The sequence below is a fragment of the Rhinolophus sinicus genome, chromosome 17, assembly GCF_057876585.1.
Source record: "Rhinolophus sinicus isolate RSI-liver-muscle chromosome 17, RSI-T2T, whole genome shotgun sequence".
Taxonomy (NCBI): Eukaryota; Metazoa; Chordata; class Mammalia; order Chiroptera; family Rhinolophidae; genus Rhinolophus; species Rhinolophus sinicus.
The window spans coordinates 165,551,885-165,567,231 of record NC_142517.1 but is presented as its reverse complement, the minus strand read 5'-3'; the positions used below and the strand labels follow the sequence as shown (position 1 = coordinate 165,567,231).

Here is a 15,347-nt window from a genome sequence, read left to right as displayed (position 1 = left end):
GTAAAAATCAAATGATTAATTTTGTACCTCTAATACTAATCCCACTCTTCTTCTCTCTTCTTTAAGACTATGGTCACAGTATTAGCTTCTACAGCATTCTGAAATATTTTGAGGGACCCAAGGTCAGAGTTGTATATTCCCAGGTAATCAAATCAAGATTTTAATAAGAAAGAAGTTATCAAGAATGTGAATTACCCTTCATCTTTTGTCCACCTCAGACCCTCGGCAAAATCACCTTCCACATAGGTAATTCTGTTCTGGGTTTCTGAGAGGTGTCTCACATGTGGGCAGATCTGCTCCTGCTGTTTTTTATCCCTCACCAATGGTGAGCACAGCACTGCCCTCTTCTGGGCATCACAGACACTGCTGTGTTTTGCCACTGCTCTGTATCTCTTCCCAGGGCACCATAGTATGGTGCGTAGTGTGTGGTGTGGTGTATGTGGTGTCTCGTGTGTGTGTGTGTGTGTGTGTGTGTGTGTGTGTGTGTGTGTGTGTGTGTAACAGAGAGAGAGACAGAGAGACAGAATGTGATATAAAACATACCCTTGTCCCTTTGGCGTTGGAGAAGTCCCAAAGATGTCATTTGTCACAATATCCTACCGTACGAAGAGTTCAGGGAAATAATTCTTTAAGTTTTTTACTTGGGGCAATCAGAGCTTCTGGAATTAAATTTGAATGAGAGTGCCAGGAAGTACTGAAAATCCCTAGAACTGGACCCCTGGTGATGAGAAAGCCTTTGTTAGGATGGGCCCATCACATCTAGCTGTTACTCCCCATAGGAGAAGTGTTCTCTTAAAGGATCCCCAGCTTTTCCTCAAATAGATTTCTGTAGGACCATCTCACCAATTTGCATTCATGTCCAGTTAAATCAGCAGAGTAGTGGGCACAATTTGAGCTCTTTTGCATGAGACTATTAGGCCCTCTGGCCCCTAAGTTCCTACTGGGCCCATCCTAACAGACATACTTAAATCTGTAGCTGACAGAGTTCTAGGGTCCAACTACAGATACATATATACAAAGAAATTGACATATATCCTGCCTACCTCTAAATTTGAGTGTGGGCACTTGGCTTAAATTCTATCTATATCAGAATTCTTTCATTTTTCATTGTTCACAGGAGGAATACAAAGGTGATTTAGGCACAGTTCCTGTATCACAGCCATCACAGTCTATTGCTTCACTTTGTGTCTTCATAGATGTACTGTCCCTACTTAAAGTTTGACTGAGACCATTTTGCATGTAACTCTGAAAAAAATACCCTTTGTGAAGTTAAAATAAAAGTATCAACAGCTCCTTACTCAATCTCTAGGGTTGAAAAGCAAGTATCACAATCAGGTATATGCAGGAAATGGGAATTTGGTTCAGTGCTGTTTTAATGTTCTTAACACTCTCTTTGCCCCCAGGTTATGCAGATGTACCTTCCATTTTGTGGAATTGCCATATCTAATGCTCAGCTATTTGCTGCCTCAAGGAAAGAATATGAAAGAAGCAGGGTGAGTAGAAAGAAACACTGATGACAACCCTCAAAGCTCTCTCTCTTTCAAGTGTCTGTGCCTCGTTATGTCTTTTAAAAACTGCAGATGACCTTTGAATAGGCCAGAAAGATTTTTTTTATTTGTATAATCCTTCAAATCTATAGTGGAAGATCCTCTTTAAGCAATAAGCTTAAATGGAAGCAGACACAAATTTTCTGTTATTGTTTGGTGGAAATGATACCAGCTTCTTTTACAAAGAAAATTAATTTCACATCTATACTGTAAGGCAGCAGATATAGTCTTGCTTATACCTTTGAAACAGTAACATGATTTATAGATATTTTTACAATTCAATTTGTTTAGGAAGCAAGGTGTGTTATAAGTGATTTTATCCCACCTCACAAGTTTTGTTTTTGAATTGAAAGATTTTCTGGAAAAGTAGCACAACCTAACTGGACAATTTGAAAACACTATTTTATAGGATTATAAAGAAACACATACAGAGATTGGTCTCATATACCTTCACAACTTATAACAGAGTTAAATAGTTGAAAAACAAACAAAAAGACTGATGTTTAAAAAAGGCTAAATTATTCAATAGAGATTAAATTATATTAGGCTCACTATACTTTTAAATATAAGGAAATTATTGTCACAACTTGGAAATATATTTAATAAGATGTTCCGAAAGATTGGAAACCCTCAGTTAATTAGTAATCGAATTTATTACAAGTTTCATTTGCTAAGCATTATGATTTATGAATATTTCACAGTGAACAGATGAACCCAATTGACTATACTGCATTCATCTTCTCTAGCATAGCATACATATCACACGTTTTCTCTGTCTTGGGTCTTGTTTTCATCAGTAGCCCCATGCTTTACTATTTTCCTTCCATTTGACACTCCAGAAATGTAGCCCCCAAGTTCCAGAAAACAATCTGTTTCACTTTCTCATACCTTTAGCCAATTTCTCCCTCTGCCTTCAATTTTGTCCCACTGCCATTTGCCTTGCATTTCCTTCAGGACCTACCTCAGACTGTTAATTAATCTTCCCTTCTTTGCTTATTGTTTTTCTTTGCATATATTGCCATTGTTCTATTGTGATACGTAGCACATTGTATGATATTTATTGATGGCTGTCCTCTCCAACTACATTTTGAACTCCTTAAGAGTCGTTTCATGAACTATTAATCTTTGCATCCTCATGTAGGGCACAATTCATTGATTTAGCCAACAAATATTTATTGTGTGGTACCCTTCAATCACTGTCAAATAGTATTTTAATATAATAGCTAGTGATAAATGCTATAAAGAAAAACGAAGTGAGATAAAGGGATAGACTGATTGCTGAAGGACAATTTGGGAGGATGTTTATTTCAGAGGGTGATTCAGAAGGCCTCTATAAGGAGATGATATTTGAGCAGAGACTTGAATGGAAGGAATGAGCAGTCATACAAAGGTCTGGGAAGAGCATTTTAGGCAGTAGAAATATTAAATGCAAAGGTGCTGGGGCAGAAGAAAGCTTAGTCTGTGTGTCTAGAAAACAGAGAGGAAAGACCTCAAATAGCCAAAACAATACTGAGAAAGAAAAACAGCACTGGAGGCATCACACATCCTGATTTTAAAGTATACTATGAAGTTATAGTAATCAAAACATTATGGTACTGGCATCAAAAACAGATGCGCAAACTAATAGAATAGACTCTACAGCCCAGAAATAAGCCCAGGCATATACACTCAACATATATTTGACAAGGGAGCCAAGAATACTCAATGAGGAAAAGATAATTTTTCAGTAAACAGTATTGGGAAAACTGGATATTTACATGCAAAAGAATGAAATTGGAACCCTATCTTACACCACTCACAAAAATAAACTTGAAATGGATTAAAGACTTAAATGTAAGACCTTAAACTTTAAAACTCCTAGAAGAAAACAGGGAAAAGTTCCAGTGATTTTTTTGGATCTGACACAAAAGCACAAGCAACAAAAGCAAAAATAAACAAGTGAGACTACATCAAACTAAAAAGCTTCTGCACAGCAAAAGAAACAATCAACAAAATGAAGAAGCAATCAACAGAATGGGAGAAAATACTTGCAAACTATATATATCAGATAAGGGGTTAATAGCCAAATATATAAGGAACCCATACATTTTAATAGCAAAAAAACAAACAATCCAATTTAAAAATGGGCAGAGGATATGAATAGACATTTTTTTCCCAAAGAAGACATACAAACGACCAACAGGTACATGAAAAGACGCTCAGCATCACTAATCATCAGGGAAATGCAAATCAAAACTACAATGAGATTATCACCTCACACCCGTTAGAATGGCTTTTATACCAAACAAACAACCAAACAAACAAATGAAAAAAAACAGGAGGTAACAAACGTTGGCAAGGATGGGGAGAAAAGGAAACCCTTGTGCATCCTTGGTGAGAATATAAATTGGTGCAGCCACTATGGAAAACAGTACAGAGGTTCCTCACAAAACTAAAAATAGAACTTCCATATAATTCAACAACCCAACTTATGGATAGATATCCAAAGGAAATGAAATCACTAGCTTGAGGAGGTGTCTGTAGCCCCATGTTCTTTGCAGCATTATCCACAATAGCCAAGTCATGGAAACAACCTAAGTGTCCATTGATGCATGAGTACATAAAGAAAATTTGGTATGTATACACAACAAATTATTCAATCATAAAAAAGAAGGAAATCCTGCCATTTGTGATAACATGTTTGGACTTTGAGAGTGCAGGGCCAAGTGAAATAAGTCAGACAGAGAAAGATAAATACTATCTGATCTCACTTACATGTTGGATCTATGAAAAGCAGAACTCATAGAAACAAAGAGTAAAATGGTGGTTGCCAGGGGCAGGGGTGTGAGGCAAATGGAGAGAATCTGGTCAAAGTGTGCAAACTTTCATTATAAGATGAATAAGTTCTGGGGATCTAATATTCAATGTGGTGACTACAATACTGTATTGTAGACTTGAAAGTTGCTAAGAGAGTAAATCTTCATGTTCTCACTACAAAAAAATATTATAATAATGTGAGGTGATGGATAGTGTTAACAAACTTATTGTAGTAACCATTTCACAATATACGTACATGTGTATCAGCCATCACGTTGTATGGCTTAAACTTACACCAAGTTATATGTCCATTGTATCTTAATGAAGCTGGAAAACAAAAAAAGAAAGAATGTGACTGAGACTAGGGTAGTGAGAAGTGAGAGATTTCCCCCAAATTACAAGGCTTACTGATACAGAAATGAGTGAAAATAACTTTGGCTTGTACCACTAGCAAGTAAACAGTGAAATAGAGTAATCAAAAGTTTGGGGAAGATGTTAGGACTCGAGGTTAATATTTAGGAACCATCAGCATATAGTTGTTTCTTAAAACCAGGGTATCTGGTGGGTTAATGTGGGGGAGAATGTGAGGATAAGAGAAGAGAAGAGGTCCAAGAATGAGGCCAGGAGCAAAAGTTCACTAAAAGAAGGAATCAGGGAGTGTCTGACTGTCGGAAAGGCTTCCAGTGTCTGTTGAATTGCGTATCATCCTACGTTTTCTTCTCTGTTTCTCCTATTCTAAAGGTAGTCTTTGTGTTATTTGTGAAACTTTTATCACTTGTTAGTAAAAGCAGCAATTTTTAATTAGAAACAATAAAATTACTATAATATGATTTGTAAGTGCAAGACTCGAGGTAGAATGAGTGTTTCCTCTGAGATAAATGTTCTTGTACGTGGGTCCCAGAGGCCCAATCCATACAGTCACAACAAATTGAAAAGTTAAATAATTGTTCAGTTAATACGATCTATCTGAAGAAATAGTCTGGATGATTAAGGAAATAATGTTTCCCCCTTAATAACAGGGAATTTTGTTGGTAATTATTCAGCTAATTGCCTCATCTTTAATGTTACATTGGAACATGAAATCATTGCACATTGAACACTTACGGTGATTTGCTGTCCAAATGCCAAACAGTCAGGATACACTTAAAACTTTCTTCGCCTCCTGGTGTTTCTCTGCTTTGGGATCCCGAGCAATCCTTAGCCATGTTCACAGGCTCCTTAGAGAAAACACTACCCAGGATATTTGGTCCTTTTTCAGATTCCCAGTGAACTAGACTGATTTTATGGCTCCCTTAACTCATTCAAATGGTTTTCTATCTGAGTAGAAGCAGAGAAGAACTTTTCACATGTTTCAAATGGTTTCAGGACAAATCAAATTCGTTACCAAATTTGAAAATTAGTCATGTCCCTGGGATGATGATCAACACCATCTACCTGAATAGATGTGAATTTACTTGAAAACCTGTGAAATCCTTTTGTGAGAGGTCAGGCTCGAGAGTGCACATCCTATTAAATTCTATTGACTAAAGCACCCTCTGTCCAGTTCACTGGCTGTGTAATTTTCTGATTGCTCTTTGATAGCAGCATAGTATCTACCACCTGTGCATAGCCCAGAGATTCTTAAATCTCTGTAAACGTCCGTCCATGTAATGAAAAATTCCAAATAAATATTGATATTGTTTCAATGCAAAAATTGCATGCTAATTTAGCTGGATAAAATAACAGGTTATTACAATTTGATTTTTAAATGAGCACACCGTTTTTAAGTCAGAATTTCATTTTTTTTCTTTTCCTTCTGCTGTATTAACAGAAAACCATTAACAGAAATGGCATTTTCTTTCCTGAGATATATAACGGTATTTGCATATTCTCCTGGACAGATTGAGATGAAACAGTACTTCTTGTGCAGAAGGATTAATGGGGGTTTTATGTATTTTGAAGGCTCTGAAACTTAATTAGCATTCACCACTGTAACTCTTTCAGAGTTCTGTGAGATGTGTATTAGTGAAAATAAGTCTCGAGTGTGACCACAAAGCTATTTCTTCCCGATGGTAAAGAAGTGCTTGTAATTTTCTGAAATAAATGTGCTTTGGAGAGAATCAGGTATTAGTTAGTTATAAAATGTTGGGTTTATACCTAGTCACATTGCAGAAAAAACTACTCTGATTGAGGAAGCCTAGCCTATAATTAATGGCTATATAAATCATGTAGTCATTAGCTATATGGGACGTAGTCATAGAGTTATATGTGGAAATTATATGGGATTATATGGACTGGCACTATTCTTGAGTTGTATTTGGCAGTTTAAGACTGTGTTATAAAACAGAATGATGGAAATATGCCAAAATAATCAGTAGTGCTTTAAAAATTAGCCGTAGAAAAGTATTTACATTTTATTATAGTGAAAACTAAATGGAATTTTGAGAGAAAAACACCCAACATTTTTATTCAGTACTATATCCACCTAAATACACCCATTTTATCTTTCCTAGGCTTTGCTAGAGGTAGTTAATGACCTCTTTGAAGAACAGACAGACCTGGAGAAAATTGTCAGGAAAATAATGCACCGAGCCCAAACTCTGCTGAAGTGTGAGCGCTGTTCTGTTTTACTCCTCGAGGACATTGACTCACCAGTAAGTCATCTTTTATCTGTCATGTAGCGTTGAAGACTGAGCTAATGGAATCAAGTTTAGTTTATTTGTAATTAAACGTGTGGAATTGTTACTTGAATCACTCTCTTCATGCCTCTTCTAACCATGGGGTGACTTTTTATACAACTTAAGATTTTATTTCCCTTACATGTCTTGTTTTGCTCTCACCTTAGAAACATAGACTCTTACGCCGATGAAGACCTTAGATATCTATCCCAGTCCCGCGTATTTACAGATGAGGGAGCTAAGGGATTAAATGGTTAGCCCAATCTCACACAACTGGAAGGAGACAAGCTCAGGTGCCAGTCTCCCATCATATTCACCCAGCGAGCGGAAGGCCCCCAGTATTTATGGGTGTGGACTGCAGTCCAAATCATGCTCCACAGCCCTCTTATGGGGAGAAGGAAGCAGACTAAGACTGGAGAAGCAATGCCTATTGTTCTTGGATCCGTGGAAGTTTGTTATAGAGCTGAGTGCAATGTCCAGCCTCAGCTGTGCTGGGCTGTGCAGTCTCCAGGTTCTTTTACTGCTGCTTTGGCCCTGCCGACACTTGCACGGGGCACCCCAGTCAGGTGGAGGAGTCTCATTTCTTCTTCACTGCAGGGATCCCTGTTACTCCAAAGGCAAGCATCAGACTAGTTGAAGGCCTCAGGCCTGCTGCATCGGGCTTTCAGGTTCTGTTAAGTAAGTCCTTTGGCTCTTGGTGGGAAATCTTCTGGGTAAATACACAATATTGAAAATAATGATCACCATCCATCTATCTTCCTGAAAGTTTAATGTCTAAACCCTCAGTGGCAATTTAATATCTTTGCTGTGAACTCTCTTCAAAGACCAGGAATTGTCTAGCAATTAAGTGATGTTTTAATACCTCAGAGAATTATATTTTACTGCAGTTTACTTAGATAAAGGTTATTGTCTTTGCTTTTCAGTTTGTGTTCCTCAGAGAATGAGAACCTTAGGATAAATTTTCGAGATTTAATAAGTATTGTAAAACTTACAACATTAAGTTTTTAAAAAATCTATATATGTCTAAAATGTTTAGGAGTGTTTGCCCGTGTTTTAGCAGAGCTTGAGGGTATTTCTATTTCAGCAGGGGTGGTTTAAACCAACAGCCTTGCAGTTATCCTGTAATTGTATAAAACTCGGTGAAACCTGGGAGAACACACACACACACACACACACACACACACACTCACACGTACACACACTCACACAGGCACACACACACCCTATACGTATGGAGTGCTTCCGGATGTTTTGTGAAGCACTTGAGTTCATTTACTCCTCACTGCATCCTTATGGACTAGGTTTTATTATTATCATCCTCATTTTATAGATGAGGAAATAAGGCTTAGGGTGGTGAGTGACTTGCTAGGGTCTCCCCCACCACTGGACTCTAAAGGCCCTGAAAGGAATGGGAAAATTGTTGGGGTGCTTGTTGGTGCCTGGCAGGCTGTGAGCTCTCACTAAGCAAAAGCAGGAAGGGGTAGCTGTTGGGGCTTCAGCTGCCAGGATTCCCCGAGTCACTCCCGGGTCCCTGAGAAGGCAAGTGGCTGAGGGGCCAGGTAAAATCTGGACAAGGTCAAACTCATTGTTTTCTAGTTCAGTTGGAGATGGACATGAAAGTAATTTAAATCGGCTTACAGTGGTCATTCTTGCCAGTCTGCAAACATAGACTAGTTATTATATGAGGGTCTTGCTCTTTGGCAAATCAAATGAACAAATACAGGTGACAGAAGTTGATGTGGGAGGTGAGGGCACAGTTGGAGGCAATAATAGTGACAGTAATAACTTCATGGTATAAAGTCTGGAGAGGGGTCAAAAAACACTAGATTAGATGGTACAAGCAACTGCAGTGTTGCTGTGTTACTGAAAGTTAAAAAGACCTTTTTACTCTCACAGGTGAACATTCCAAGACTGCAGTGGTAGGGTCAGAGCAGAAAATTCTGGGCTACTCCCAGTCATTTCTTCTTTTTGTCTATCCATTCCCCCTCAATGTGAGGATGAACTCCTATAATCCAGAGGGGCAGGGTTTGTGGGTAAAAGTGAACTGTGTGCAAAAAGAGGAGACTAATGAGCTCAGTACTGTTTTAGAAGCTGTGAAGATTTCTGTCACGTCTGCTGCTGCCTGGGGAGGTGGTGGGAGAGTTGAGGGTGGGTATGGGATGTATATGTGTGGCATCACCATGCAGAAAACCCATCCGTGTTATGATTTCCTTTATCACACTTCTCAACAAAGGTTTTTCAAAACTTCACATTTAAAGGGGCAGCTATTCTGTGTACTACCATAGTCATCAGGGAGAAATTATAGAAAGAAAACCAGACACAGTCACTCCATGTACAGAAGGAGAAGCCAGACTGAACAGGGCCCCAGATGCCAAAATCTGGCACTAGAACAGTGGTTTCAACAAACAGAAAATCCTGCAGAGACAAAGTTCTCTGGCTGGAACCTCCCCTTCCCCATGTCAGAATGCTGCATGGATGGACCGGTATTAAAAACCGTTGTGATCTAGATTTAATGAGGGGTTTGAATGATTATCAGAGAAGGGTTTGAATGATTATCAAGCAACACCTGTAAACACTCTTTATTTTATTTTATGGACAAAACAAACCCAGATAGACTCCTATTCAAAGGTGAGAAAACAAAGGCAGAACTTGACAATATGATTTTTAATTTCTAAAAGTTCATATGGAAAAATAAACATGTATGAGTAGCCAGAAAATTTGTTGAAAAGGCAATAGAAATGAAGGTTTTGCCTGTGTAGCTGTTCCAATGTACTATAAATGAAGGTTACTTCCTCATAAATAAACAGCTGAACGGAACAAAATGCAAAAGACTCCAATCCATGTGAGAATTGTGAGTAAAGATTGCTCTCTTCCTTGCAGAGTTTAGAAAATTGTTTCTAAAAACAAAAGTGTGTTGGAGGACTAGAGAGTTTCAGACTTAGAATGACCAAATTTATTTTATTGCAAGTATTTCAACAAGAAAGATGCTTTTTACCGTTATAAAGGGACACATATAAATCTCACCATCACCGACAAATCCAGAATTCTACTTTACCTTTCCATTATTACTTCTGCCCTTTTCTTCTTTATTATTATCAGCAGAACTACAACTAGCAGGATACTTCTAGACATTCCTGATCACCTTTGACGCCCCTGGTACAATTATCCTGGCTCCCTTTGTCCCCCAAGTGCGACAGGGACAACAGTGGATTGCATTTCAGAAAAGCAACATCATGCTTGGAGAATCTATTTCTTTACATTGAGTGGTATCAAGCTTGCTGTGTGGGGAGAGATGTTACCTCATCTCTCAAGTCTGCTCACTTCAAACACAGTCCTGAGAAAGGAACCAGATAGAGACAGATCAGGGCTTTGCAGTCTTGGTTGGCATACACAGGAAGACTCTCCACTCAGAGCTCATGTGGTTGCCTCTCCCAATAGATATCTTGGTTGCATGGAATATTTTAATTTTAATGTGTCAAATTTATCAGTCTTCCTTTTTGTTTTGTGCTTTATGGGTCTTGTTTTAAAAAAACCCAAAACTTTATCTATCTCCATGTTTGAATGACTTCCTGTTATATTTTCTTTAACCCATCTGGCATTTATGGTCTCACATATCCATCTAGAATTTATTTTTTGTGTATAGTGTAAAGCTGTTTATATATAACCAATGGTCTCAGAACTGTTTCCCCCTACACACTTTGTAATGCCACTTCTATGTTATATCAAGTTTCCTTATACACGTCGGTTTGTTTCTGAGCTCAAGATTTTGTCCCACTGTTCTATTTGTCTGTTTCACACCATCTTATTTTCTATAATTTTATAATATTCTTTGGTTTCTGACAGGGCAAGCCCTCAATGTTCTTCTCTAAAACCGGCTTGCCTATTTTTGTCCTGTTGCTCTTCCATACAGATTTTAAGAGCAGCTTACCAAATTCCATGAAGAAAACTATAGAGAGTTTGATTGAAATTGCTTTAATTTATATATTAATTTAGGGGATTACTGCAAGTAATAGGATATTCAAGGGAAAGTGGCTTAAACAGTAAGATTTGTACCTTGTATAACAAGTCTGCGGGAGGCAATTCTGGGGATTGTGCAGCAGCCAGATGATATATAATCAAGAACCCAAGTTCTGTCCCTTTCCCTATGTTTGTCTCAGTGGTCACCAGCTGGCTTTTACCTCATGATCCAGGAGGCTGACCCAGCTCCAGGCAGCATGTCATCATATAATTATGTACCAGGAGAAGAAGAAAGGAAAGCTTCTTTTCACACATCTTTCTTTTTCTCAGGGAGGAAAGTATTTTTCAAAAGGGACATTTCCCATTGACTTTCCATGGCCCATTAGTCAAGAACAAGATGATGTTGTTCAAATCATTTATATTCTTCATATTTTTCTGTTCTTCATCTATCATACTCTAATAGAGGTGTGTTCATATCTTTGGCTTAACTGAGACTTATCGATACTTTCTTCTCCAATTCTGTAGGGTGTTTATTTAGTTATCTATATTGATATTGTTTATGTGTTTTTGAATTTGGGACTGCACCTCATTTTAATGGAAAGTGTTTTTGTTCATTTGTTTGTGCCATTGTTTTCTTTTATTCTCTCGTATTCTCCCCTCCCTGTCTAATAGTTTGCAGTTTCTTGGCCCCTACTCAAGAACCAGGTCCTATACTGGTGGCTTGAGTCTCCTGCTGTGTGATAATATTACACTAAGCAAGAGGCAGCTTGGTTCAGTTTCTGGAGGTGAAGCCGAGTCATTTGTCTCAAAGGAACACTTTTAGTTCCCAGATCCTAGCAGCAGCTGAAATTCCAGCTCTCGCTATCTGCCTGTTTCTGGACTTGGGGCACAGCGGGTGTCTGTCTCCAGGCTTGTGCCTTAGAGACCTTTCTTTCCCCTTCTCTCTCTTTCCCTTCCCTCCCCTCCCTTTCTCTTTTCTCTTCCTTTTCACCTCTAGATGTCTTTTTGGTTTTCTCTTTCTATATTTTACCAATCTTTGCTCTGTATTTGGAAGAAAACAGATGTGTCAAAGTATGAACTTATAGTACCATCTCTTCTGGTATCCCATACACTACTTTTTACAATCAGGGGGAAAAAAAAGTATTATTTCAGGGGGAAAAATATGCTCAAACTTTTCTTCCTCTAAAAATAACTTTTGCTCTTCTCTATTTTATTAGAATCATTCCTGGAAACAAAAATGTGTCATTATTTTGTTGTGATTTGAATATTTTAAAAAGCAGGCTATTGCAGATGTATATTTTATGGCCTCGCTACCTTTGAGGGGGAAAGGGAGAAAATAATTTAAATATAGTTGAGAAAGTTTGATTCCTCAAGCTCTTAACTCAGTGTACAGGGACTACATTCATAGTTTTTAAACTGGGCAGTCAGGTGTGAACCAACCAGTTTACTCAGTAGATGACAAAAATAGAAGTGAGACATGCCTTTCTAGCCCTCTCTCCTGCCAAAATTAATATTTCACCCTCTTTTGCTTCTCTTCAGTGTTTCAGTCAATCAATTTCATGTGATTTTTGTCAATGGAATTTTCCACTAGACTGAAAAAAAATAAAAAGATTGTTCCATAGCTAGCTGCTTGTCAACATTGGGAAATATTGAGTCCTTTGAACTGAACATTCACTGCTTAATGCTATTGCATTTCATGAACCTGTCTAAGCAATTTCTATTACTTCTCTTCTTTTCTAGCTCATATATTTACTATTATCTCTATTTTTTTCTATGCTTAATCAAGGAAAGCAAATGTAGTCATTTTAATCTCATGCCCTAAGGACTGTCTCAGCACCAGGGTTTCCAAGTGTTCTCTTTTCATGGATCATCTTGGTGGCTGGCAGCTATTTTGTTGTCCCGAAATCCATGAAGTACTTTAGAGCTGAGTTTATACATGTGAGGCTAGTTCCCAGAGTTCATTTGCTAGATACAAGAAACAAAATTACACTTATTTTCGTATATGTTCCTTAACTTCTTGGTTCTTAGGAAATACACGTACAATTAAGCCATTGAACTAGATGGTCTTCCTAAATCCCACGCTCAACAGGAAGAGCTGGGGGTAATCATCATCTGATTATTCTGGAACAGCCCGTAGTTGAATCCCCTCCATCCTAAATGGATGTTAAAAATTGTTTCAGTCTTTCTTTTCTATTTCCCTTTCTTTCCAGTTCCCCACCTTTCTTTCTTTAATTTTCCTTCTCCCTGTAAGGAAGCTAATTTAAACTCTGATTTTTGTTCCAAGTGTTTTTTTCTAGAGTGCAAAATGGAAGAGCTCTAAAAAAAATGGTGATTATTTGATGACTGTAGACATATCATTAATAATTAACACATAATGTTACATATCCGTATATATTAATTCACTCTTAATAATTATATGGCGATATATATTAACTCAACTCATATCATTAATCATTTTAACATAGATGATTAATGATGTGCATTGAATGCATTTATGTATATTAAATATATGTATATTGTTTATATCTATTTATGTATATTTTATATATGTATATAAACGATGTGAGTTGAGAACAATAAATTTATATATACATATATTTGACATATATAAATGATATACAGTATATAAGTATATATATATATAGTGCATATATATAAAATCTCCAACTACTGAACTTCAATCTCCACTGCCCATCTCTACCACATCCTGCCCCAAATCTTCACCACTTCTGAGTTTCCTATTTCAATCAATAGAATCATCATCATGTAGTAACTCCAGCTAAAAACCAAAGAGTAGCTTCTAAGTCTTTCTTTCCTATCTACACTCAGTTGTGTCTAAGTTCTGTGCTTCTAAGTTGAAACACAGCTCTTGGCCTTTCTTCCTACCCCTTCTACCACTGTCTCTACTCTGCCCTTTACTAATCTCTCACCTGGAGATTTTCTTCCTAAGTCCTTTCTTTACTCACAAACAGAACACTCTTCCTTTCCATCAGCTCTTATTAGTATTTATAGTTTTCTTTCTAAAATATCCATCTTTCTCTCCCAGGCCTCAAAACAGTTGTTAACTGCCTGTTGCCTACACAATAAAGTTCAAACTGCCCAACATTCAAGGCCCATCACTTCTGCTCCCAATTTAGCTTTTGGCTCTCCTCTCTGGTCCTCAGCTTAGCTCTGTCCCTTTCTTCCTCCTCTACCCCACCTCCCCACGGTTAGCTTATGCATGTATTTGCTCCTGCATCTTTGCACATGTAGTTCATGTGAAAGACAAAATGCACCAGACAATTGAGACAATTTCATCCAGGCTATTGCAATAGGGAGGACATTCATTAATACGGAACATCTCTATGGGTTGAATCTAAACAACAAAATAAGAGAACAAACAAAACAGAAACAGACTCATAGATACAGAGAACAATTTGTTGGTTGCCAGATGGGAGGAGGGTTGGGGGCTGGGTGAAAAAGGCGAAGGGATTAAGAAGTACAAATTGGCAGTTGCAAAATAGTCACGGGGATGTAAAGTACAGTGTAGGGAATGTAGTCAATAATATTGTAATAACTGTATAGTGCCAGGTGGGTCCTAGCCTAATCTGGGAGATCACTTCATAAATTGTGTAAATGTCTAACCACTGTGCCGTACACCGGAAACTAATATAAAGTAATATTGAATGTCAACTATAATTGAAAAAATAAATAAATAAGGAACATCTCAAAGAAAAGGAAAGGTGCCTGGGGTTTTACAGAAGCATGTAGACAAGGGAGTTATCTGCCACATTTGTGAATCTTAGGGGAGCCATGAAGAAAGATGGAGACAGGTCTTATTTTGAAATATGCAAGGGCAGGGTGGTCCTTTGAGGTTAGCCAATTTGGAAGACGAAACAGTAAGTGATGTCTTTATCATGACTGTTTTTGGGGGAACACAGGACTCAGGTGAAGTGCAACACTGTCAACTCTGCACTGACAAGTTTGCAACACTAACTACCCACATCTATTGTCAGTCTTTTTCCTTTTAGCTCAGTGCCCATGAAGGCTGATCTCTACGTACTGTGTCACTTGGGCTTTCTTGTCCTCTGGCGTCCAGTTGGGTTTTACAAACAGAGAGATCAGCAGCAGAAAATTCAAGGGCAGGAGAAGAGAGAGGTTGGGGTAATTATTCCCCTTGTTCTTTCTCTGCCGTTGCAGAGGTGGCTGGATTCTTCCAAGGCCCCTCTCCACAGCTCCTTCAGGTCACCGATTACATTATTCCCTCCCTCCTTCCCTGCCTCCTCCTCTCCCTCACCCTCACCTGTGTTCCCTTAGACCTAGGGCTGCTTTCCAGACTTGCTAGTCCTTGGGGGCCTCATCACTCCTTATTAGCTTCATTTTAATCGTGTCTATACTTCTGTAATTAGTT

General features: G+C 38.1%; 1 protein-coding gene across 3 annotated transcripts in view; it reads left to right on the top strand.

Annotated features, from left to right (window-relative positions):
• Positions 1-15,347, top strand: part of PDE11A (phosphodiesterase 11A) — a 326,658-nt gene that overhangs the window by 111,693 nt on the left and 199,618 nt on the right. For all 3 annotated transcript variants that reach the window (XM_019739326.3, XM_019739325.3, XM_074338486.2), the window contains exons 3-4: positions 1,404-1,493; positions 6,836-6,976. In XM_019739326.3, coding sequence (XP_019594885.2) covers positions 1,404-1,493; positions 6,836-6,976 — 231 coding nt within the window. The remainder of the gene's footprint in view (positions 1-1,403; positions 1,494-6,835; positions 6,977-15,347) is intronic.